The 25,382-nt window shown below is 38.2% G+C and overlaps 2 protein-coding genes across 2 annotated transcripts; both read left to right on the forward strand.

Annotated features, from left to right (window-relative positions):
• The first annotated feature begins 2,452 nt into the window (after positions 1-2,452).
• On the forward strand, positions 2,453-10,057 carry LOC137947032 (casein kinase 1-like protein 2). The gene is made up of 14 exons (XM_068793323.1): positions 2,453-2,899; positions 3,012-3,052; positions 3,467-3,536; positions 3,650-3,798; positions 3,901-3,996; positions 4,073-4,143; positions 6,019-6,080; positions 6,273-6,336; positions 6,445-6,529; positions 6,618-6,744; positions 7,679-7,761; positions 7,899-7,962; positions 8,177-8,319; positions 9,288-10,057. The coding sequence occupies exons 1-14, from the start codon at positions 2,824-2,826 to the stop codon at positions 9,591-9,593; spliced, it is 1,437 nt and encodes a 478-aa protein (XP_068649424.1). The 5' UTR covers positions 2,453-2,823; the 3' UTR covers positions 9,594-10,057.
• Positions 10,058-21,081: 11,024 nt separating this feature from the next.
• On the forward strand, positions 21,082-23,723 carry LOC137945201 (probable cytokinin riboside 5'-monophosphate phosphoribohydrolase LOGL1). Its single transcript, XM_068790977.1, has 7 exons — positions 21,082-21,623; positions 21,868-21,965; positions 22,085-22,115; positions 22,851-22,950; positions 23,028-23,098; positions 23,194-23,337; positions 23,439-23,723. The coding sequence occupies exons 1-7, from the start codon at positions 21,513-21,515 to the stop codon at positions 23,526-23,528; spliced, it is 645 nt and encodes a 214-aa protein (XP_068647078.1). The 5' UTR covers positions 21,082-21,512; the 3' UTR covers positions 23,529-23,723.
• Positions 23,724-25,382: the final 1,659 nt, after the last annotated feature.

Raw genomic sequence — 25,382 nt, forward strand, 5'->3', positions numbered from 1 at the left:
TTCTTCTAATGTCCTATACCAATCATCTTTTTCGTCTAAAAGTTCTGCAAGAGACACATGAAAGAAGAAAAAGTTATTGAACAACTTAAAATTATGTTAATTGACTCACCAATAATAGACTAACAAAAAAGTTTGACTCATATGGAATTAATTTTAACAACATAGAAAAGTTACTGGGAACTACTCGTACACAAAACACTGGACATAGAACTATTAGCCAATGAAATTGATCCTAGGAATTTGTTTAGGACTCAAAATCTGAGAAAGATGATACATTTGAAAATTTATCCCGACATTTTTTTACGTGTGATTAGTTGGATCACAGTGAATACACGACTGCAATTTAAAGCTAACTCACCCTCTATTGTAATTTATGTTTTGTTAGATTCAATTATAAGACTTTTCACGTGACAACAAAGAGTGATGCTAGTAATACCAGAATTACCATCTCAATAACAAAGAACTAACCAAGGAAGAGTTACACTATATAAGATTTTCTTGAACACCAAAAATAAAATATAGTAGCAAAATTTTATACCCAAACAAACCTAGAATTAAGAGGCAATTAGAAAATTTGAGTTTTTCAAGACAGAAAATGGATAATTAGGCAAAACAACATGTATTAATAGGCAAGGATTCAAAATAGCCCTCTTAAACGCTTTCAATATTTATAAAGTGGGCAAATAGATGGAGATTGATATATAGAAAATTTAAGCACGTAAACAATTGCCATAAAGTAATGGATTACCATAGGATAAACCTATCAACTATTTCAGTCACAAAAAGAGAGGGTTATCCATTATAGATAAAAAAAAAAAAAAAAAAAAGGTTGGGGAAGAAGAGAAAATTACAAGGAGTGTTAAAGATTGTACCTTAATTGATCTTTTGGAGTTTTGATACCATTTAGAAGTGGAAAATAGAAGTTTTGGAGAAAGAGTAACAATTGTAGAATCTAGTTATTGTGCATGTCAATCTTATTAATATAGTATTAGGGCAAAAGCTCACCGAGTATGAGCCTCTTCAAACGAGGCTTATTGTTATTGATTCAATGATCCCTATAGGACATGGTCAATGGGAATGAATTATTGAGGACAAGTAGACAGGTACAGCTGTAGTAGCCACAAATATTATTCTTAATAAAAAAGGACAAAATGTAATGGTGTTTATATAACTATTGATCAAAAAGCACTTTTCGTAGTTCAAATAGTGTCTACTTTCCAGAAACAAGGGGAGATGGAGTAAACTATTGGTCTAGTAGCCAAAATAGTGAATTCATCTACTATGTTACAATACCTCGCATCTTACACTGGTTGCTCTGAATATTTTATGTAGCGTGAACTACAAACTTCAATAATTAATGTATATAGTCTAAAAGACCCCTAAGCTTACAAAATAAAATAAGTGACTTTAGATAATCTTTAGAGAAGCTACATTGGAAATAAAAATAACAAAAGGTAATTACTTACAATAATGCCATTCTCTCTACACTTTTGAACCAAATGTTTTACTTTTTATAACTAAAGTTTTCTTATAATATTTCTCTTTGAATTTAGGAAGCTTAACACAAGTCAAATCCATATTTATATTACTTCATCACTCATAATGAAGTAGGATTGAGACCAAAATGTAACCTAAACCTGACCCACTGCCGGCCCCTACTAAGGCAACTACATTTGGTGGTGGCATTTAATACTTATTAGAGACACTAATCTATTATTTGTTTAAGCTTGTAATAATGAGACAAATAATTTATAAAAGAAAGATTACTGACCAAAGGATATATTAATAAGATAGGTGAGACACATTGTTCTAACATAGAGCTCCTTAGGTGAATATAACATTGAATACAAAAATGATTCCGTGGTTTAAGCCTTCAAGGCACATTCCAAGAATTGAAAGAGTATCCTTTTTTCCATTAGGTACCAAACTAAGGTACATGCATGTTAAAGTCCCACAATTTTGGTTATTTTCTGGGGGTACCCCTTCGCCTAACGAGACTTGAGAAAACACCCTTACCAGCCGTAGTCATTCATGTCTCAACAATTTCACATCTCTTATTGACTATAAATAGGAACTTTTCGAGGAGGATGAGGTAAAAAAATAATAATGAGGGAGACGAGTATAATTGGACATCCCGTGTCTTTTCTACAAACCCCTCGATCTCCGCCTTTGCTTTTAGAGCCTAACGTTCGTTTCAACCGTCCAACCTCCGGGCCCACGACGCTCCCGACAGGCCCACCCTAGCTGGTGTAGGTACATCGGATGCGACTCTTGTCGCTGTTCGCCAACCGCCCGTACAGCTCAATCGTCAAAAACGAAGTCTTGAACCGGACCGGTCCCAACCTAAAGAACCCGTTGAGCGAGCAAAGGGAAAGGCGAAAGGCGAAAACCCTATACTGTCCGGCTCAAGGGAAATTACTCCGCTTCGATTGGATCAAAGCGTGATGAAACAAATGATATGAGATGATGAAATGACTCACCCTCCCTTTTCTCCCCCCTTTCCGCTCTTTCTCTCCTCTCCTGAAACTCCTCCCCTCGCACACTCCTGTCCTAATTTACCATTTGGTGGAACTCTAGATCTCTGATCATTCTATCGGATTTTGTGTTCTACCGGCGTTTGCTCGCGGTTCGTTGAGGTGATGAGCGTTGATCGGAATCCGTTGCCGGTCCTGGATCGGCGACGGTGAATTTGGAAAGGATTCCGCGTAATTGGCTGTTTTGTCGTGTTTCTGTCACCGATTTGGGTCTAGACTCGAGTTTTTTGTTCGAGGTCGGTGGTGAATTCTAAGCTAGGGTTTCGGTTGTAAGCCGGCAGGTTTGGTAATGGAGCCTCGGGTGGGGAACAAGTTCCGTCTCGGTCGTAAGATCGGGAGCGGTTCTTTTGGAGAAATCTATTTAGGTTCGTTTTTTTTTATTTTATTTTTTAGTTTTAAAAAAGGTTGTGTCGCTATGTGTATGCGTTTCTCATTGGTGGCTCCGGATTGGTTGACTGTGTTAGTTTTGGTCTTCAGGTACCAATATTCAGACGAATGAGGAGGTTGCGATTAAGCTTGTAAGTGATTTTGCCTTTTTCTGTTGTTGAAATATGAACGAAGTACTTGCATTTGTAGCTTTCTTGGTCGTTGGGCATGCAGCTCCGTGCTTCTCAGTTTTTTCGCGTACTTTGGTTGGTTGGATTTTCATGCGGTTGTCTTCTGGATTATCCTGTGCGTGCAAGCATTTCCTATTTCGTGTAAATGTATAAAAGAAATTCGAACGAATAAACTTCTGTTTGATATCCTCTATGCTAGATGGTGGAGAACTATAAATATATATATATAGGTAAAGGTTTTCTTGCAGTCTGCTGGTTTTTGGATAAGCTTTGTATGTTCAACTTTTTCAAACATTGCTACTGTAAATGTAACTATGTCTCATCATTTTGTGTCTTGCTTCTAGTTCTGACATTATTTGTGGAAATCATACACAGGAGAATGTGAAGACAAAGCATCCACAGTTGCTTTATGAGTCCAAGTTGTACAGGATACTACAAGGAGGAAGTAATGATAACTACTTTTTCTTCTGTTGTCAAGTGACCAGTTTCAAGACATTCTTGTTTTCTGTCATCTGTTTATATGGTTATTCATGTTTTGCTATTTTTTTTTTTTGGCAGCCGGCATTCCAAATGTGAGATGGTTCGGTGTTGAAGGTGACTATAATGTGCTTGTCATGGACTTACTGGGTCCTAGTTTGGAAGATCTTTTCAACTTTTGCAGTAGGAAGTTGTCGTTGAAGTCTGTTCTCATGCTTGCTGATCAGATGGTACGGTTTCATTTACTCTACATGTGCTAGTTTACTGCTTTTATTTTGTACTTTTTTTTTAAAGTTTTTATGCGTTTTAGTTGACCATGAGATATTCATTAGATCAATCGAGTGGAATTTGTTCATGCCAAATCTTTTCTACATCGAGACATCAAGCCAGACAATTTCCTCATGGGCTTAGGAAGGCGTGCAAATCAGGTTTGATTTCAGAGTTGAAAATAAATTCTCCAGGATATTTTTGGCATTCGATCTGATTTATTGAAATTACATGCAGGTTTACATTATTGACTTTGGTCTTGCTAAGAAATACAGAGATACTTCTACTCACCAACATATTCCTTACAGGTTAGGAATTCTTTACTCTATGACTTCAATCTATTTTTGTTATTCTTATTCTTTGGATGGAGGAAACCATCACAACATTCAGTTCCAAAAAAAGATCAAAATATTATTTGCATTTTTTTGAAGAGTAATCTTCTTGTTATTCTTTATAGGTTATTCTTCCTAATTCTTTTGCCATCTATTGACCTTACAGATTGTTGTTTGATATGTTTACTTATTATTACTATTAATTTTCTTTTCAGATGAAATTTTCATTGAGGAGAAGAAATGGTCAACTGTTTATTTATTTATTTATATTTTAATTCTAGAAGTCAATTCTTTGACCAACTGTGCTTTTGTGGTACAAAGCGGTTGACAAGTGCAAAAACAGGATATACAGAAGATGTGTGTGGTACAGATGGATAATCTTAAAATATGCATGTGGCATAACTAGGGAAGATAAATTTACAAATGAATATGTTGGAAATAACTTAGGAGTGACACTATTATATAAGAACATAGTGGATGGCCACTGGGGATGGTTTGGCTATATTTAATGTAGACTGATGTTCTACTGCGAAAATTTCTATTGATTTTGATTGATAGGCCATTATGAAGTGAGGGACAGCTGACGAGGATGTGGATGGAAGCTATGAAAAATAACTTGTCAAAGGCAACATAATTTAATGGAAGTAGTATGCGATGAACTGAGAGTAGACAAGAAAATAACTGTAACTGACTCCAGTCTAGTTGAGTGAGGCATGATGAGACTGATGATGGTGGTTGTCGTTTGGTGCTTATTTAGTAATATTTTTAAGAAAAAGACCAATTAAATATCCGAATGGAATTAATGAGATGAAAAACTTATATTTTCTGTGGTTTATCAAGTCTTGCCATTAATCTGTTGATTCGTAAAGTATCTGAAGTTCTGAACCCTGTTGCCAAACCGATTGTGTTTCTCTGCATTGAGGGGGTTCACGTGCATACATATAGTAGTAAGATGGACACCATTATCTTGATTCCATACATGTTTCTTTTTTTATTCAAAAATTTATATTTTCTGAAATATTAAATTTAGAGAATTTCTTTAGAGCTGAGATTCATCTCAATGTATTTATGCTGTGGAAATTGTGGATACTATTTTCTTGATTCCATATAATTTAATTTTTCTCAAAATTTTAGAATATTGTGAAATATAAAATTAAAGAGTTTCTTCAGAGTTGAGACTCATCTCAATGTATTTTTCTTTGTGAAAATTGGAAGTGGTTGCCCATTTCTTTTGAAGATGCTTAAAAATATTGTGTTATTCATGGATGTTGATTTGATATGGAGAAGTGTTCCATAAACCACTGAAAAATTATGGACAGAAAGAGAATCTTCGGTTCCTTGGTATTGACATATTAGGCATCTAGAGCATATTAATTACCTGGAATTTCCATATGCTTTTATGTTACAGATACACCTTCGCGGTAAAATTTTATTAGCTCCATATAAGGCTGTACATTGAAAATCTGATATGTGATAAATCTGTAATACTAATTATGGGCAGTTTGTTGAAAAGTTGTCTGCCTGATTAGGCTATGATATCTACCATTTCGATGGCTGCATCATTCTAGAATGTCCTATTAAAATGATACTTAATGTACCGAAATTATTAATTTCTTTGTTTTTATGGCAGTATGAGCTAGCTTTCTTCCTTGTTATGTACAAATTTCATTTTTGTGCTCCTTGTATTGGGATAATCTTCACCATTGAGATTTATTTAATGACAATAGTATTGTATTGGCAATATTGTTGTCATCTTTGTTGCTATGTATCTTCCTTTCAGTTTAATTTTTTATCACATCAGTAGCATCTTCTTTTCTTAGCAAGTTGCTTATCAATTTAAAATTTCTGTAGAGAGAATAAGAACCTGACTGGGACTGCCAGATATGCAAGCATGAATACACATCTTGGTATTGGTATGTAATATCGCCAATAATTTTGCTTTTTTGTGTTAATAATGTGATCTTAGTGGGCCTCCTTTCTCCCTGAGATCTTCTCTCATATATTTTTTAGCAGATTTCCTGCCTTTGTGAAGAGAAAGAAATATTGCAATCGTGTCTCAGTGTTCTTATAACTTACAAAATTTCTGTCAATTTTTCTTGATCTAGAACAAAGTCGGAGGGATGATCTGGAGTCACTTGGATATGTCCTTATGTATTTCTTGAGAGGAAGGTGTGGTTACTTGTTATCACATTTTACTAAGTTTTAGTTAATTCTCTATTCACCTTTCTTGAAAGTTTGTCCTGTCCAGAGTGTTTGATGTATGTCGTTTTTTTGTAGTCTTCCTTGGCAGGGTCTAAAAGCGGGAACTAAGAAGCAGAAGTATGAAAAAATTAGTGAACGAAAGGTTTCAACATCCATTGAGGTAGATTTCCGAGAAAAGAACTATTATGTTATTGAGGTGCTTCACTTATGTTTGCTAACATCTTTAATATCTGATGATTCTTTATCAGGCCTTGTGTCGGGGCTATCCTACAGAATTTGCATCTTACTTCCACTACTGCAGATCACTACGTTTTGATGACAAGCCAGATTATGCATACCTTAAAAGAATATTCCGCGACCTTTTTATCCGTGAAGGTTCTTTTCTGACATTGTTATTGAATTCTCTGGTTGGAAATTAATTAATACCTATAGCTCAGGTCTAATGTGTGTCTTTTTTACTATTTTCCGCTTTATTATGTTATTTAGTGCATTTTCTTGAATATAAACTAATTCTGAGAAATAGGCAAAGAATGACGTCAAAAAAGTTGAATATATGCTTACCGTACTTCTTGATTGTAGACATATTTACAGTCAGGTATAGAGCATGTATATTAACTTTTAAGTGGTGATGAAAAAATTTAGTGGTGAGGCCCTTAAGTGTAAAAGATTGTATAAGAAAATACAAGTAGGCAAGGATACAAAATACAGTAAATAATGAAAAACATAAAAATAGTAAATAAGAAAATGCTGAAGTACAACAAAAAATATGTTCTATCCCTCAATAAAAGCCAGCAAGGTCAGTCCACCTGAGGGATGGAGTCTCCTATTGCAACTGTTGATGCAAAATCTCATCCTGCATAAGAGAATCACTGAAGGATTGGCTTCTCCTTGGATATGCATTCAAGTAATTGTAATTCCATTAGATACCCTTTATTCCATCAAAGAACTGTAGTAGGCTCCATCGAGGAGACAATGGATGAGATGCCCGATTAGTGACACAAAAGTGGCTGCTCCAAATTTAATTTCAATGGCCGTTCCTTGGGCAATCCTTGTGTAGCTGGGATTGGTGGACAATGTGGGGCTACTATTGGTACGTGCTGCTACCTTTTTGTTGTCCAATTGGTGTGAAGGATTCTTTTAAGGCTGAGTAAAATGAGAAGAAGCGACGACTATGCTCTTGGATAATAGCTCCAGGCAATGGAAAAAGGAATCATTTGCATTAACTTTTGTGGCCATTACTAAATTATAAAAATGAAGATTTGTAGTGCTAATTCTTGCAACATGTTTACTTATTTTCTTTGTCTCTCAGGTTTTCAGTTTGATTATGTTTTTGACTGGACAATTTTGAAGTATCAGCAGTCACAAATTGCCAGTGGTCCTCCTCGTGCTGTTGTAAGTGCATGGAACATAGCTTCTTTTGCTTGTATTATTTGCATATTTTACTGATCATAACTTTTACCAACTATCTTTCTTTCTTCTTCTTCTTCTTCTTTTTTTTTTGTGTTTTTTGTTTTTTGTTTTTTGTGCAGGCCCCTGCAGTTGGAACAAGCTCAGGAATGCCTCCAGCTGTTGGCAATGCTGATCGGCAGTCAGGCAGTTATCTGCTTCATTTTCATTTTCTTAGTGTTCAGTGCACCAAATATCATTTTTTACTGTTCAGTGCCTTTATTGTCATTTTTGTCAAAAATTGGAGTTTCTTTATTTTTTGGTTTTGTATTCCTTTGGTTTTTTTTGAGAGCCAATTATGTAAGGTATCTTCTTTCACGAGCTAGAGGGTGACATTGTGTTTAAATGACTTGTATTCCAGGTGGTGACGATGGAAGAGCTCCTGGTTGGTCTGCAATAGATCCTTCCCGACGGAGGATATCTGGACAAGCCATAAATGCAGGGAGCTTGTCAAAGCAAAAGAGTCCGGTTATGAATGAGTCTTCTGCACCTAAGGAGGCTATGGTATGTGCTCTTTTGGTTACGACAATAGTTATGGCAAGTTAGAATGGTGCAATTTAGTGTATAGATTTGGATGTTTTTGATAGATCTTTGAGCCCTTGCTTTCTGTTAAAAATTACTTTCTGGGTGTTTCAGATTTGGATTGTTTAGTTTCTTATAACTTTGAGCAGTCTGCATGGTGTTCAGTCATATGTTGCTTTATCTATTGCAGTAGGAGGTCTTGAGGATTCATTTTTCTGTTATACTCCTTGTTGTATAAATTTTTTGGTACTATTGGTGAAGCATCTTCTTTACTATTTTTTCTTCCAAAATGGGAATGGATTTTCTCTTGAATGTGCCTGATGATTACTTCTAGGGACTTGATTAAGTTCTGGGAGGCATAGACATTGCATACTTGGAATGGGAGGCTGCTGACTGCTAACTTTCCTTTTTGAAGTCTTCTACAAACTTTCTTTCTTAATTTTTTTTTGTTTTAGTATAGCTATCAATGATCTACTTTTTACTCTGTTTTGTATTGGTGTTTATATTTTCAGTGCTTTCGACGTGGTTGGAATGTGTGGGTAGTGTCAAATCAATCTAGTGGTTGTCCAAATGATTTTTCTTATTTGGTGACTTTCAAATTCTGAGCTTTCTCAACAAACTAGTTCCGAATGTGTTAAGGAATAGTCCTACATGGATTAGTGAGATAAAAAAGATTTTGAGTTTATTAGTTGGCATAAGAGGTTTCTTAAGTGGCTAGTCATTTTAGGATAAGTCCTGGGACCCAATTTAATAGAATGTCAGTTGGATTTTGTGAGGGTTTTTATGCGGTTATTGTTTGCAGTGGAAACCATGTGCATAATTAATAAACACGTTGTATTGATCATGAGGCTGTTAGTCTTATTAAGTAAAACTGCTAATCTATTTGTTTTTTCTCCTTTATTTATTTATTTGCAATGGGAAGTCTCAAATGCATCTATTGAACTGTGCAGTTGTCCAGTTCTACTTTCTTGGGACGGTCTGGCGGATCATCTAGGCGAGCCGCTGTTTCTAGCAGCCGTGAATTGACACTTGGGACTGATGGTGACTCATCCCGTCCCACTACTCGCACAGCAGAGGCCAGCCCTGGAACATTCCGTAAAGTTGTGAGCAGTACACAAAGAAGTTCTCCAATTACTTCATTAGAGCCGAAGCGTACATCCTCTGGTAGAAACACTTCTAACATAAAGAACTATGAGTCCACACTCAAGGGTATTGAGTGCCTCAATTTCGATGCTGATGAGAGGCTGCAATATTAGCTGTGGCTATTTGCACGCTTCGAGTTTTCTCGTGATCAGTTGGCCTCTCGTTCTTGTAAATCATGATGTAAGGCTCCGTACTAATAGAGTTGGATTGGAACTATTGTTTCATTTGAGTTGTGCTTGGGGGAGAAAGATGGGTTGCTTAGAACACACTATTGTTGCTGTGCTGGTGGGTGAAGGCTCTCTTGGAAGACTACTACGGACAATAAGGAGGACGAAGGGGTCGGAACTTGAGTCTAACATTAAGGTAATGCTCTGTGTCTATAAGCAGTTCTTGTTGAGGCTCTGTTACTTCTCTTTTCTGACCACCTATTTTCTCTCTCATTTTCGTTATGATTCGCATCTGGCCTATAAAGATTTCTTTCCATATTATAGATATATGTTTTCGTTGAGAGCAACTCAACGTCTGTGTGTACCACACTGGAATCTGACATTTTATTATATCCTTTTTTTTACTGGGATAGTATCTAAAATCTGATCGCTTGGGTAGTGACATTACCTGGGTTGGCGGAAGAAAAAATAGCACCGCGTCTCTTGAAGACAACATTTGAGGCCGTTTCAGCAAATATAGTTGCTTGATGATTCTCTCATTGTAGTCATAAAATGTGTCTTCGTCTTCATCCTGTGGGGACTTTTACTTTCGTTCTTACTATACGAACTAAATTATGTCAATTATTGAAGAACCCAAATCTTTGTGCTTGTAAGGTTTAATTTGTCGGAGTATATGGTTAAGCGAATAGCCTGGTAAATGTGGCCAAACAGATTCGTCAAAAGTTAACCTTGGATTTACGACCTGGCGTCCTGGTAGTTTCGATGTTATATGTATTAATATGGGTAATCTAAGATCTCGTAGATTTACATTAGCTTAATGTACTTTTAAATATCTCTTAACACCATCAAGTAAAATCTTCAAAACTAAAATTGCATTTGAGTGATCCATCTCAATCCCCTATTATCTTGCAACGGGGAGGAAGGAAAGCCACAACATTTCTGTGTCAAGAAAATTTTAGTCAGGGAAGGGCTCATAGGACAATCAGGTTTATGTACATGTTCGTTGAGGCGAAAATGGGATATCATGGAGGGTTGTATCTAAAAACCGCGTGCGTTTTGGTGTAAATTTTTTAGTGGGGCACATTCGTGACCATTTGTGTTTGATTGTTCTTCAACAGTGGTGCCTAATTTTCCCCCGCTTTTTATAAGCTCAAATTTGGCATTTTCTTTGGAGTCTTTGAATTCTCTCAAACATTGAAATGTAGCTCAAGAAATTTCTTGAGAACATTTGGAGAAGCTGGTCTCCAATGAGGCTATCAATGGGATGGCTTGGGAGGGTTCCCGTTCAATCATTTAACGCACAACAACACTCCGGCTAATCTTTGGTAGCATATCAAGGAGTTTTTTTTAATCCAATTCCGTTCTTACTGCAAATTAACAAATTGCTATGAAAACTATCTTCAACGTTATTTCTCACTTCTCAGTATGCAGGTTACCTACAATGGTGGGTGCGCGTTTCAAAAAAAACGTATGGGCTTGTCAAAAACTGGATATCACGCATTAAATAAAATCTGGAACATTAGATAATGGAATCGGCTGAATTCATTATTAAAGAAAGGATTGAATTCCTTAAATCAACCTTTAACTGCAAGATCCAACAAATCTGTCAGAAAATGAATTGAACGAGAACAATGTTTTATCAGCAGTTCATCTCATATCATCAGCAGAGAAGAAGTAGAATTTACATTTTACAGCTAAAAATTGTCGTCGGTTTCGTGTAAGAACAGTTTCCTCGACAACCCATTTCTGTGTTCAAATATGGACCAGCTCAGCAAGAAAACGAAAAATAAAAATCGAGAACGCCATTGTTTTCCTGCTACTATGAGTTCTTCACTGGAACTGCTGCTTGGTCGATCAAAGTGACCTCGGCGTCCAGGGAGTGTAAGGCACGGCTTTGTTGACCTTGTCATCGCATATAATTTCTTCCTTTTCTCCGCCACTCGGCACTCCTCCGCCTTCTTGTTTTTGTGGGCAGTTGTTCGTATTCTGGATAGCTTTGAGGGCACCTTCATGCTTAGGCTGGCCTTAAGGTGGCGCGTCGACGCTGACTTGATTGCGAGTACTCTGTGGCCTTCCGGTTACGGAAGGAGGCTTTGCGGTAACGGCAGTGGGTATAAGGGGAATTCATGTTAAGATTTACTTAGAGATTTCTTTCCGATAAATCATGTAATATTCCGTAAATCAGGTGATTGGGGTAATCCCGTTAATCACTCAAATTCTTCCATGTATATTTTGTATAACGGCTATTTAAGCCGATGATGTGAATGAGAAATTAAGATTGAATGTGAATCATTATTTTCGAGTTGGTATCAGAGCAGGAGAATCATTTCCTTCTCCTTCTCGTTGCCGAAGAGCAGAGCGAAAGCTCTGTTCCGTAGTTGTAGCCGAAGAACAGAGTGAAAAATCTCTGTTCCGTAATCTAAACTCTGTTTCGCTGCGAAACAGAGTTGTTCGGAAGCTCCGCAGGCCGCCGCCAACGATCTTCCATCAGAAAACTTCGTCGAGATGCTCCGCAAGCCGCCGACGACCGTATCCGAGCCACTACTCAGCCTTTCCATCCGAAAGCTTCGCCGACCGACGACTCGCCACGAAACAGCGCTGTTCGGACGTTCTGTAGGCCGCCGACGATCGTAGCTGAGCCACTGCTCGGACCTCAACAGAACCTTCACCGACGACAATATTCCAGAATATCATCAGAGCTGACGCCGGCGAAGGGGGAGACGCACTGTCGAGACACGAAAAATTCGTCGTCTCGACGAAGAAGAGGTACAGTAACTGGTCCAGTATAAATTTTTATTTTTTTTGAACTTAGGTGGTTATCGTATTTCTGCCCGAGCGATCTGGTCTCGGACAGACCAAGATCGGCCCAGCATAAGCGAACCGGGATCGGACCGGTCCAAGATTATTATTTTCAGAAAGGGAATCGGACCATACCGAATCAGTATACGGACCGGACCAGATCAATATTATTTTTTGTGAACCAGACCAGAGCGGACCACTCTACGGACCTTCTTTTCATCATGTCGAAGGAATTAACACCGATTATTCATGTGCAATCCGAACACTCTAATTTTACAACCAGTGTCACTCTTACCGAAGTCAACTATGATGTATGGTCCCAGATCATGGAGATGCAAATTGCAGGATGAGAAAAACTTGAATATATTATGGGAAAAACACCATTCCCACAAGAAATGGATGCCTCCTATGCGAAATGGTATGCTGAAAATCAAAAAGTCAAGGGGTGGTTGTTAACCTCTATGTCACCAGATATTATGAAGCGCTATATTCGGCTGCGTATCGCACGCGAAATATGGAATGCTCTAGAAAAAGCTTTCTATAATGGGTCAGATGAATCACAATTATTTTCATTGAATCAGAGAGCTTTCTCCACCAAACAGACTAGTCGTCCTTTATCAACGTATTATGGTGATCTTGTGGAAATTTTTCAAGAACTTGATAATCGTGACAGGACTATAATGAAAGATCCTGATGATGTTATCGCTTTTAGGAAATCCGTTGAAAGATTGCGTGTTCATATTTTCTTAAACGGATTGGATGCAGAATTCGAACAAGTCCGTGGCGAAATTCTCAGAAAGACCTGATATTGGATCTTGAAGAAGCCTATGCTTATGTACGTCGTGACTCTGTTCATAGAACCACTTTAAATAGTGAAGTTGACCGTGTTGAGACATCTGCAATGGTAGCACATCGAGCTAAGCCTAAAACAGCTCGACCAACTGGTCTTAACAGTTATCAAAATCGAACATCAGGATCTCAGAATCGTAGCTATGAGGTTGGAACAACCAAACCATAACGCATTTGTACTCACTGTGGTGAGACTGGGCATACAAAGGAACGATGTTATGAACTTATCGGGTATCTAGAATGGTGGGACCCTACAAAAACACCTCGCAAACAGAACTCTAAATCAAATAATCATGCTTCCGTTGTAGTAGCAGAACCTTCCACCTCTCACACAACTGAGGATGCATCAGTCTTAATCGCTACATCTGGTAAGGTTCTTAATACTTCTACTCCTAGTAGAAATAGTGAATGGATAATTGATTCTGGTGCTACCGATCATATGACCTTTGACAATCTTCATGTTAAAAGTATAAAACCATCTGAACAACATATCGTATCTACAACAAATGGTACTCCATCTCACGTTATTGGAGAAGGTTCTATTACTCTCACTGAAAATCTGAGTCTTGATTCTATATTAGTTGTTCCAACCCTCAATCATAATCTATTATCGGTTGCTCAAATAACTCGTACTCTACATTGTATTGTGATTTTTTGGCCTAACCTTTGTGTTTTTAAGGACATCCGAACTCAGAAGACAATTGGGTATGGTACTAGAAGGGGAAAACTCTATTACCTTGATCTGCAGCCAGAAAATTTTCATCAGTTAGCCCAAGCGTTCTCCATGAAGAATAAATCTGCAGATTCTGACATTTGGTTATGGCATAAACGGTTGGGTCATTCATCCTTTGGTTATTTAATGAAATTGTTTCCTACACTTTTTGAAAAACTATCTATTTCAGATTTTAAGTGTGATGTATGTGAATTGGCGAAAAGCTATCGTGTTCCATTCCCATTAAGCATAAATAGGAGCTCAGAACCGTTTATGATTATTCACTCTGATGTGTGGGGTTCAGCAAATATAACCTCTCTTAGTGATAAACGGTGGTTTGTTTCTTTTATTGATGATCACACCCGTATGACTTGAATTTGTTTAATGAAGTCAAAAAGTGAAGTTAGTTCGTTGTTCTAACAATTTCACAAAATGATAGTCACTCAGTATCATTCTACAATACGAACTCTTCGAAGTGACAATGGGGAAGAATTTGTGAATCAAAGTTTCAAAGAATATCTAGATGATCATGGTATTACTCATCAAACTACTTGTCCGTACACCCCTCAGCAAAATGGAGTTGCAGAGCGAAAGAACCGCCACCTTCTTGAGGTTGTTCGTGCTTCCTTGTTTGAAGCTCATATGTCGGCAACTTACTGGGGTGAAAGCAATCACAACTGCAGCTTACCTTATCAATCGAATACCCTCAAGTGTGCTACAATTTCAGACTCCCTTGAGTGTTCTTCATAAAACCATAAGTTCACCTGCTGTGCCGAATCTACCACCTAAAGTTTTTGGGTGTGTAGCCTTTGTTCACCTCCATAAGTCATTGAGACATAAATTGGAACCCCGAGCTCTCAAGTGTGTTTTTGTTGGTTATGCTCAACATCAGAAAGGTTATCATTGTTATCATCCTCCATCTCGCAAATTGTATGTCACTCTTGATGTGGTATTTCACGAAGAAAACATGTATTATTCTACTCCCGAGTCTTCAATACAGGAGGAGAACAGGATTGAATTAAAGACCCTTTATCATCATTTGGATATTTTGGATACTACAAGTGGTCAATATTCCGATTACAACTGTGGACATCAAAATGATTCACAGGATGGAGAAAGACAAGACCATATGGAAGTGATGCAACCAGAGTCTCAGCCGCCATCCTCCCCCCTTCATAATGTACCAATGGATCAATTGCCTTCTGAGTCCGAGTCCATGTCTGAACCTCAGGTAAGTTCCGAAACTCAACTAAGAGTGCTACCTCATCGAACCACATGAGGAAAACCTAGAGTCAATTATGACCCTTTTCTCACCTCTAAATCTCAGTATCCCATGCATAATTTTGTGTCTTATCATAGATTGTCAAAGGCAAATGAGGTATTTGTGAATCAATTATCTGCTATATCTATTCCTAATAGTGTGCAGGAAGCCTTGAAAGATTCTAAATGGAAAGAAGCCATGAATGAAGAAATGAGGTCTCTTCAGAAGAATTCAACATGGGAAGTGGTTGACCTACCTGTCGGAAAGACACCAGTTGGATGCAGGTGGGTATTTACCATTAAATATAAAGCCGATAGCACCATTGAAAGGTTCAAAACAAGGCTTGTCGCCAAAGGATATACTCAAACCTAGGGATCGATTATATGAAGACATTCGCACCAATGGCCAAAATCAACACCGTTCGGATTCTACTATCTTTGGCTATGAATCTTGATTGGCCCTTATATCAGTTTGATGTAAAAAATGCATTTTTACACGGAGAACTCCAAGAAGAAGTATATATAGAATTACCTCCTGGATGCATTATGCAAAACAAAGGAGGCAAACAAGTATGTAAACTGAGGAAATCCCTATATGGTTTGAAGCAGTCCCCGAGGGCGTGGTTTGGAAGGTTCACGAATTTTATGAAATCTATCGGATACAAGCAAAGCAACTCAGATCATACTCTCTTCATCAAATATAACAAGGAGGGCATCACAACTCTTATTGTATATGTTGATGATATGATAGTAACTGGGAATGATCCAGAAGAAAAAAAATCATTGCAAAATCGTCTTGCTAGAGAATTTGAAATGAAGGATCTTGGTTACTTAAAATATTTTTTTGGCATTGAAGTGTCTAGATCTAAGGAAGAAATTTTTCTATCTCAACGAAAATATGCTTTGGATTTATTGAAGGAAATTGGTATGACAGCATGTAGTCCAGTCAGTACTCCTATGGAAGAAAATCTGAAACTTGGAATACATTCAGATCAAGTTCCTGCTAACAAGGAGCGTTATCAGAGACTAGTTGGGAGGTTAATGTATTTTGCACATACCCAACCAGACTTAGCTTATGTACTAAGTGTGGTTAGTCAATTTATGCACTCTCCAAGTGAAGAACATATGAATGTCGTCAACCGTATCCTACGCTACCTGAAATCATCTCCAGGGAAAGGAATTTTATTTAAAAAGGGAGGTGACTTGAAAATTGAAGGTTATACCGATGCCGATTGGGCTGGGTCAATAGAAGATCGACGATCTACCTTTGGATACTTTACATTTGTAGGTGGAAATTTGTTCACTTGGAGAAGTAAGAAACAAGAGGTGGTGGCTAGATCTTCAGCTGAAGCCGAATACAAGGGAATGACCAAGGTAATATGTGAATTATTATGGATCAAAAATCTGATACAAGAACTACATATTGAGCAGACGAGTCCTATGAAATTATATTGTGACAATAAGGCCGCATGTGATATTGCCCACAACCCAGTCCAGCATGATAGAACTAAACATGTTGAAGTTGATAGACACTTTATTAAAGAAAAGTTAGAAGCAAGAATCATTGAAGTCCCTCATGTTCGATCTAAGGATCAGCTTGCCGATGTGCTAACCAAGGCAGTGTCTTACCGAGCTTTTAACAAATGTCTTAACAAGTTGGGCATAAATGATATCTATGCACCAACTTGAGGGGGAGTGTTAAAATTTACTCAGAGATTTCTTTCCTTAAGGAGAAATCATGTAATATTCTGTAAATCCGGTGATTAGGGTAATCCCGTTAATCACTCAAATTCTTCCATGAATATTTTGTATAACGGCTATTTAAGCCGATGATGTGAATGAGAAATTAAGATTGAATGTCAATCATTATTTTCGAGTATTCATCCGTCGGAGGATCAGTCTGTGATTCTTGTTCCTGGGCGTTCTCCTCCGGTGCCGCATACTGTTGCTGTCGTAACGGGTATTGTTTCCGCAATACCGCCTTCGGCTGTGTTCGAAGATTTCTTACCGCGGTTCCCGCAGAGGGATGCTACGACGGCGACGACGGCTGCCATTCAGACAACGTGAAGAGAGAGAGAAAGTACTGCAGTGTGAAGTAATGGGTCGGGAGCCTCCTTCCCATTATTTTATTTTTAGTTTTAGTTTTTTTGGATTTGATCGATTTCTGTTTGGAGTTGAGGATGACTCTGATGAATGGAAGAGGGAAGAAGTGTTTGGAGTTGAAAAATGAATCTGAGGAATGGAAGACGGAGAGAGAAAGTTGCAGGAAAGAAGGGGATTGTGTCTGCAAATGGGGAATGATGTGGTGTCGTGGGTGATTTGGTTATGGCATGCACACCCATTAACCGGATTCTTCTCAAGCCTCTGCTATAAACCTCCCATATGAAGTCTCAACTTTTCATTACCAAAAAAGTACACATAACGTTGGAAATTTTGCTTGATTTATTTGCATCCTGCCTCTTTTCTTTTACTTGAACGAGTTAGCTCCCTCATTCGTCTCAGGCGGCCGGAACGCCCCCAATGTCTCTTCCAGTTCCAGACGTGCAATGGGGAATCTTGTTTCGATCAGACTTGAGTAAAAGCTAAAACTCCAATGAGCTGAACAAGAGACAAGTTCCATCAAAGGTTAGCCATTAATTAAGATGCTTCAGGTGTTCTTTGACATTGATGGGGAAGTGGGTCTTTTGAAAAGCCTCTACTTTACCAGAAAAGAAAAAAAAAAGAATCAAGAATTTTAATTATCCCCGGTTAACTAAGTCTCTTGATTCGTTGCTTACTGGGTTTTGCTTTATGAATTTAATGATGTCTTTGTTTTCTTCATTTTTAATGCAGATCTTATATTTTACCTATGCTCTTATGAGTTTAATAATAAATATGATCAATGGTTCTTCAAGACTTGTACTAATGGGGAAATCTTGATAGAAAAGAACTCGAAAACTTGAGAGGACAGTATGGAAATGGATTAATCTCTATCAGTTTCTTACACAAATATAAAAGCTACTAGCCTCATTACACTCGATGCTTAGCAAAATGTGGTAGTCTGGCATGGAAGATGGAGAGAAAGAGAAGATGACTCTCCATCACTAAACCCATTAAATATATTTGGACTCAAAAAACCAGACGGAGAAGTTTTCCCATCTTAAATACCTAATCAAATAATTAACTCTCCTAATCAGAGAGCTGGCTCTCATATTTGGTGGCCCTTTCACTCACTGACTAAGCTTTTAAAATATTTTATTCAATGGAGACATGTTTAATTTTTAGTGCTAATCCCGTCTCAAAGTGGACTTAATCATGCTCCCCCCATGGGACAGAGATTAGGATATGATAAAGATGGGTCCAGGATTTCCTCACTTGACCTCTTTAACAAATAAGATAAGGGGCACTCACAAGTCACAAACCCAGAATCCAATTGATAATAAATAGACTTAACAGGAAGAAAGATTAGCAGATGACACTGAAGGAGTTTGTTGCCGGGAGCCATCAATCACTCTCAAAGAGCTCACACAAGGCCATGCCTGCGGTTTGGAAAGAGGGGGGGAACCCCCATAAAAGTGAGGTGGTAGAGCCTAATTGTTACTATCTAGGGTAGGTGATGGGCATGGAATAGAGAAAGAGGGAGAGTGGGGGACCGAGTGCCAATGAGCTCCACTCCATTAAACCCATTCGAGGGGGGGGGAGATGCCTTATCTTTTTCTCTTTTAGTGGGAGAATGATCGTAAGGGTCTCCATCAGTTTTATGTACAACTCCCACGTAAAGCTAAAGGAAAGACATGGAATGAGGAAAAGTCAGATGGCTTTTCACAAACCCAAAATTCCCACTGCGAAAGAGTCGGAACAAAGACTGAAATGGGACAGTTTAGGTGGGAATAGAAAGGCATGATGGCAGCTAGCTAGTGGCGGAGAAGGAGCCCAAGAGGACTGGGAACAATCCCGAGTCTGCGTTTGTTTCCCGAATAGGACCATTTTGGTGATGCCCGGAAGCATCTCCAGAGGAGCAACTAACCTGGTTGACATGTTCAGAGAAGCAGCAGCTGGAGCCTCTCCCCCTCCACTTCACCTTGTTTTTAAGGTGGAAGATTCAATGCATGTCTACGAGCATTTTCCTCTGACCTTTCGTAGGGGGAATTGTATTGTCAGTTCGGGCATCTGGGTGAGTGTGAAAATTCGCTTCCGAGGCCACACGGAGACTGACCCATGTTGAGATGCCAGCTGCATTTGTCGTCATGAATTGGGAGAATTGTTTCCATGAGGCCCAGGGAGAAAGTTCATGCCGTGGCCGGATGAGTCAGGTCAGAAGGTAAGATCGATGATGATATAGCATGAATCTTTTGTCAATGGAGAACGAATGAAATCCTGTTTTTTAGTTGGAATTTGCAAGGATATGCAGATGGCTATGACGTCTGAGAGTGACAAATTGTTTGTTACCAGTGATTTGAGCTTCTGAAAGAAGTAATGATCAGTCAAAGCTCAAAAGTCACTTTAATGGAGACTCGTGGCATTTCTTCTTTCATTGAACCTATTCTACTTGTTTGTTACGTATTTTCATTTCAATTAAAACTGGTAAGCGGCTGTATTCTGTAATCTAGGGGGTGGACACGGTCGGGTCAGAGCCAAACCTGATAAAAATCCGAATAACCATCCCTGAAATAAACCGATTTAAACTCGACTCATCTTCACCCATCCACATAAACCCGAATCAAACTTGATTCGTTTCTACCTCATCTCTGCCTCGTCCCTGCAAATCGGCTTTCACAAGAAAGTCGATTTTTACCTGTCATAAAAGTGGAAAGATTAAACAGATAATTGGAAAAAGTTGTCGGCCTCAATGTTACTATCGAATCGTGCCTTTTTTCTTTTGGTACTAAAAGACAAAAAGAAAACCAGTTGCAAAATTAAAAGTTAGCGTCACTTTGAGTTTTTTTTTTTTTTTTTTTTTTTTTCAAAACGAAGTTCTTCAATGGTTTTAATTATGCCAAAGTGTTAACTAATCGATGGTTAGTTTCTTAATAGGACTTGTTGATTTTTTCTTAAAAAAGAACTTTTTTTTAGTAAAATCGTTGCCAAAACATTAAAACGTTTCTTTAGGTGGCGGCTGAGCAAAGAAAGACAGGTATCTAACAGATTCCAATTTAGTCATGAGAAAGCTATAATGATGATGATTATTGTTGTTTAGTCAGATTAGTCTCAGGCAGGGTGTATTTTTTTACATATATTTGTAAAGCTTGGATAGTCTACCGTTATGTCTTATGGAATATTAATATGTTCTTCAATCTTTAATTGATATTCTGCTGTGATTTCCTCCAATAACTGATTCATTTTTATGAGCAATCCTGATTAAATACATCAACATCACCAAAACGCTTCAATTTAGTTGGTGAATTCAAATTACATAGGGAAAAATGGAAATGCCTTTCGTTTATACAAGCAATCTTGGATTATCTAATATTTTTTATATATCTTATGAACTTGTAAAAATTCGAAGCCTTTCGTTTGAAAACTGTAACTAATCCTGGGCTTCAGAGCAAAATGAAGATTAATGAGTTTCAGAAATGCTTCCGTGTGGAGAAGATGAGAGGTCGAGCAGCCGTCGAAGGCTACCAAGTCCGGACAGATTAAATAAAACCCATATTCTGTTACCTAGGCTAAGATTTTCTATTTCTAATCTGTTTATTGGTTTCAATTATTGTACCATAACTAGTATAATGTGATCTTCGTACGCGTAATCGATCTTTGAAGCTTCAGGTTGACATGGACTTACAGAGCAATTCTTCATTTTTTTGTGTTGTGACAGGTGGATGCGATGTGACTCAGGAATGGGACCCCTGAGAGGAGGGGACTAGAGGGAGTCGCAATCTGAGAGCCGTCCGCAGTTCAACCATCGGAGCTGCAAATGGTTGCTCGGTTGCAGTAAAAAAGAATATTTGCTTTTTCAGAGTTTTTTCTTTGTTTCAATTTTGTTAATAATTTTATGTTAAAAGCCCACAGAGGGATGTTGATCAGAACGGGAACGGAGAGTGCGGGCTTCACTCGAGTCTCAAGCGATAAATAATTTGAAGTTCCCAGTTGTTGTTGTCGTGTTGGTCTCTCGTACTGATTGTGAGAAGATTGTTTGCTCTTAAATGCCTTCATCTTCCCTTCTTCCGTCATCATTTGAAATCTCACGTATCAAACGACCATAACGAGCTAAGAACAGTCGGAAATTTCTTTTGGTATTGAAGGTTTCATATTCGAATCCAGTCTTAATGGACGGTAAGCCTCAGAGCAGGTTCAGAAGAGTTTGTGTCTTCTGTGGCAGCAGTTCTGGCAACAGGGAAGTCTTCGGCGATGCTGCTCTTGACTTGGGGAGAGAACTGGTAGTTGTCCTTTCTGGGTTTCTTCTCTGGATTTCTTTCGTATTTCTTGAATGTGGATATTCAGTTATTTGGTTTCCAAATTACATGTTAAGACTGTTGAAACATATTGCTTTGGTTCATTTCGGTTTTCATAAAATTTGACATTTCTTCTATTCGGGACCTACACTAGAGAGTATGGAATGTTCAAAGTTGTTTAATCCGTGATTTCGTTGGCTTCTACTCTTTTTTCTGTGCGTAACTGCAGGTGAAGAAGGGGATAGATTTGGTCTATGGTGGCGGAAGTGTGGGATTAATGGGCTTAATCTCTAAGACGGTTTATGATGGAGGCTGCAATGTTCTTGGGTACAGATGAACTCCTTATGCACTTTCTTTCTGTTTTATACGATTATCTGGACACTTGCCTATACAACTTTTGATTTTTGAGATTCTTATCGACCTTCTTCCACATCCTTTTATATCAGGATCATCCCAACTGCTCTTATGCCATACGAGGTATGTATTGCCTGGTGTTTCGCTTACCTTCTTGTGAATTACACATTTGAAAGCATCTGTGTATTACTTTCTGGTCTTTCATAAAAATTAACCTGTTGAAGCTAAAATTGGACTTATTGCAGCTTGAAGATTGAATCAGAGACATGTTAATGTCCCTTTCTTTTTCTCCCTACCCCATTGTTCAACTCAAACTTATACTTGAGGATCATATCTTTGGAAATCTTCCTCAAAATCATATGTGATGTGGTCTTCAAAAAAACATCACTTATATAGTCTTTCATTTATACAAGGGAAATAGAAAAAAAAATTCCATCCTTATCAACTCTGTTTCTGCCAAACCTTAAGAAATCTCTTAATATAACCTTTGGTTCTGTTGCTGGATGTGTTCTCATATAGCATTATCAAAATTTGACAGTCACATCTCCTGTATTGATTGAAATAGAGGCCTTGCTTAAAAATAATTGTGTTATGAATGAAATTTTGTTTTGTATACTCTGAGAATCAGATCCTCAAGTGCCTGCAGAAATTGCTTCAAATGGTAAAGGTGAAGGCAGGTTTGGCTGAATTGCCATTGAATCAAAATGATTTTCTTTTTTCAGAAAATGGCTGTGCCTTCGGTGAGAAAACAAGACAGGAGTTGTGTTACTCTCTTTCTTGCTTCAATCTAATCTAGCTGCGAAAGAGATGCAGTGCTTTTTTCCCCCTTTTAATGCATAATTATTTTGGCACTGACAGATTTCTGGAGAAACTGTGGGTGAAGTGATAACAGTTGCTGACATGCACGAGCGCAAAGCCTTAATGGCTAAACAATCAGATGCTTTCATAGCTCTTCCTGGTAACTTCAGTAGCGTGTAGAGACATTTTCTTCTTATTTCTTGCAATTATTTTGATGATAAATTATGGACATTTTAGGAGGATATGGAACGATGGAAGAGATGCTGGAGATGATAACATGGGCACAGCTGGGAATTCACAGCAAACCGGTAAATTTTGGGTAGTTTTTTCCACCTAAAACATTCGATCTTTAAAATGTACCAAAAAAAAGAGATGACTGGTATAAAACTTTTAACTTGCACAGGTTGGTCTACTGAACGTTGATGGCTACTATGATCCATTGCTTGCGTTATTTGATAACGGGGTTGAGCTAGGTTTCATCAAGCCACCTGCTCGAGACATTGTTCTCTCTGCCCCAACTGCTAAAGAACTCATCTTAAAAATGGAGGTAAGCTTTCATTATCTGCCCAGCTGATGATTCTGAAGTAAGAACAATCAGCCCTATTTCATTTCCCATTTCTGAACCTGATTAAAAACCTAATTTTGCAGCAATACACTCCTTTGCATAAATCAGTCGCTCCGCGTGAAAACTGGGAGACTGAGCAGCTTGGTTACCCAAAAGTGCCACATTCTACTTGAGACTGGATTTTTTTCAAATAGTTAGGAGGTGATGATTCTTTCTCTTCAATTTGTATATGCATGTGGGAACAACTTCCCATCAGGTGTTCTTCTCCAGCTAATTGGATTTTCGTAAATAATCCATGCTTTCCACGATTGTCTTCTTGACAAACGGTATGATCTTATTGAACAAAGGACAAGACTGTCAGTGACCTATATTTATTTCTCTCTTGCTTTTTCTTTTTTTTATTTACTGCTGGATTAATGGTTTGAACCTTAAGAATATGTCCACATCGAAGGTCCAAGCAGATGTCACCAAACCATTATAGTGATGGAAATATCTTCCTTTCTTGAACTTGTAGGTACTCTTAGACAAATTTAGGAGTTTAACTGATCTGCCATTCTTTCCCTTTACTTGGGTCTTACTTTTCTTTGGCTGTGCTTGGTCAGTTCATCCGAATAAGGGCCATATGCCTGACTCATAATGTGTTGTTCCGAGCTCTTGTTCAGCCAAAACCAACGACCATTATTGTTAGGGAGACTGGTTTTTATTGTTGTGTGCTCCTTTTTAGTACCCAATGTTTTGGACAGCTGAAGTCATTGAGCTGTATCCTACAAAGAGTGGGTTCCCACGAGGCTGAACCATTTTTTTGAGTTTATTGGGCACTTTTAGGCTAAGTTTGAGATGATCCCATAATTCGATGTTACTACATTTTGTTTGGTTGGGTTGCTACAGATTTCTTTCTCAGCATGTAGCGATTTTCTGTTAAAGATGGTGTTTTTTTTTTTTAATTTGGGAAGCAGATGGTGTCATTGTGTTTTGGTTTCAACTCTTTCTCTCATAGGATGAGGTTAAAAGAACTCTCATACAAGTATCTATGACAAGCTGAGAGCAATGTCCTCCAGCTGTTTCTACAAGCCTTAGTCATGTCCTTGTGAGGGGCCCTAGTCATGTCCCTGCTTTAAATGGTGTGAGGGGCCTTGAGAACAGAGAGATGCTATTCATGTCTTGGATAAATTAATGAACCTATGTCTAAATTGAGCATTGCTGTAATTTAGATCAAGTTCGATAACCCGTCATCAAATTCCACTTCAATTGTCTCACCAGGAGTGAGTTCTGAAGAGTGCTAGCTGAGAAAGATGCAACGTGAAACATGAAACTGGCAGCAGATGAAAACGTGATATTCTATACAGTAATTTTCGAGGTCATTGAGTATTGTTCAGAATTCAGAAAGTAATTTCCAAGGTGTTTGAGTATTCTTTAGAATTCAGAAATTGGGACCATGTGTCAGGCAGTTTTTGGATGAGCGTAGCTCATATAGTGCAGTGGGTCTGGGAGCACTAGAGCACAAAAAGCAAAGGTGGGCAGGGTTTGTGTGGTTCACCATTGCTGGACCCATTCTCAGAGGAATGCTTCCTAGTTGCATCCAATAGCCAGGTCACTGTTTCTCTGTCACATGTCAAGGAATGAATGTGAAAGGCTCTGGCAATTTTGGGTCGGACAATTGTACTCTTCTGGTCTGGGCTTACCAGCTTTCCTTGGTGCAGAAAACAGAACTAATGCATCTCTTTTTTTCCTGCACCTGCTCTTGCTACCGAATTACTAAACATAAAAGCAGTGGAGAAGAGAGGTGAGAGGAGGAAAATGGCCTCGACAGAATAAGACTACTAAAAGCTCCCTCGTCTTTAAAATGTTTCCGTTTCTTATGGAGCGTCACGCATTGCAGTTTGTCAATAATGGCTTTGCCTAGTAAGGCTTGCTTAAGAATGAGATCATCTGTCCTGCCTCTTCTACTTCTTGATTGCTCCTATATTCTGGAAAATTTACAGGCAAAGCAAAGCCGTGGTCGGTTCAATCCATCTCCCCCTTTTCCC

Source organism: Aristolochia californica, unplaced genomic scaffold (assembly GCF_029961685.1).
Source record: "Aristolochia californica isolate CCGP_79_NKW_82.1479 unplaced genomic scaffold, dmAriCali1.0.hap1 SCAF_12, whole genome shotgun sequence".
Taxonomy (NCBI): Eukaryota; Viridiplantae; Streptophyta; class Magnoliopsida; order Piperales; family Aristolochiaceae; genus Aristolochia; species Aristolochia californica.

Coding starts and splice junctions, on each gene's coding strand:
- LOC137947032 (XM_068793323.1), top strand. CDS start 2,824: ATGGAGCCTCGGGTGGGGAACAAGTTCCGTCTCGGTCGTAAGATCGGG. Junction 3,997..4,072: donor TAGGAAGGCGTGCAAATCAG/GTTTGATTTCAG, acceptor AATTACATGCAG/GTTTACATTATTGACTTTGG. Junction 8,320..9,287: donor CTGCACCTAAGGAGGCTATG/GTATGTGCTCTT, acceptor TGAACTGTGCAG/TTGTCCAGTTCTACTTTCTT.
- LOC137945201 (XM_068790977.1), top strand. CDS start 21,513: ATGGACGGTAAGCCTCAGAGCAGGTTCAGAAGAGTTTGTGTCTTCTGT. Junction 22,116..22,850: donor CTGCTCTTATGCCATACGAG/GTATGTATTGCC, acceptor TGGCACTGACAG/ATTTCTGGAGAAACTGTGGG. Junction 22,951..23,027: donor TGCTTTCATAGCTCTTCCTG/GTAACTTCAGTA, acceptor TGGACATTTTAG/GAGGATATGGAACGATGGAA.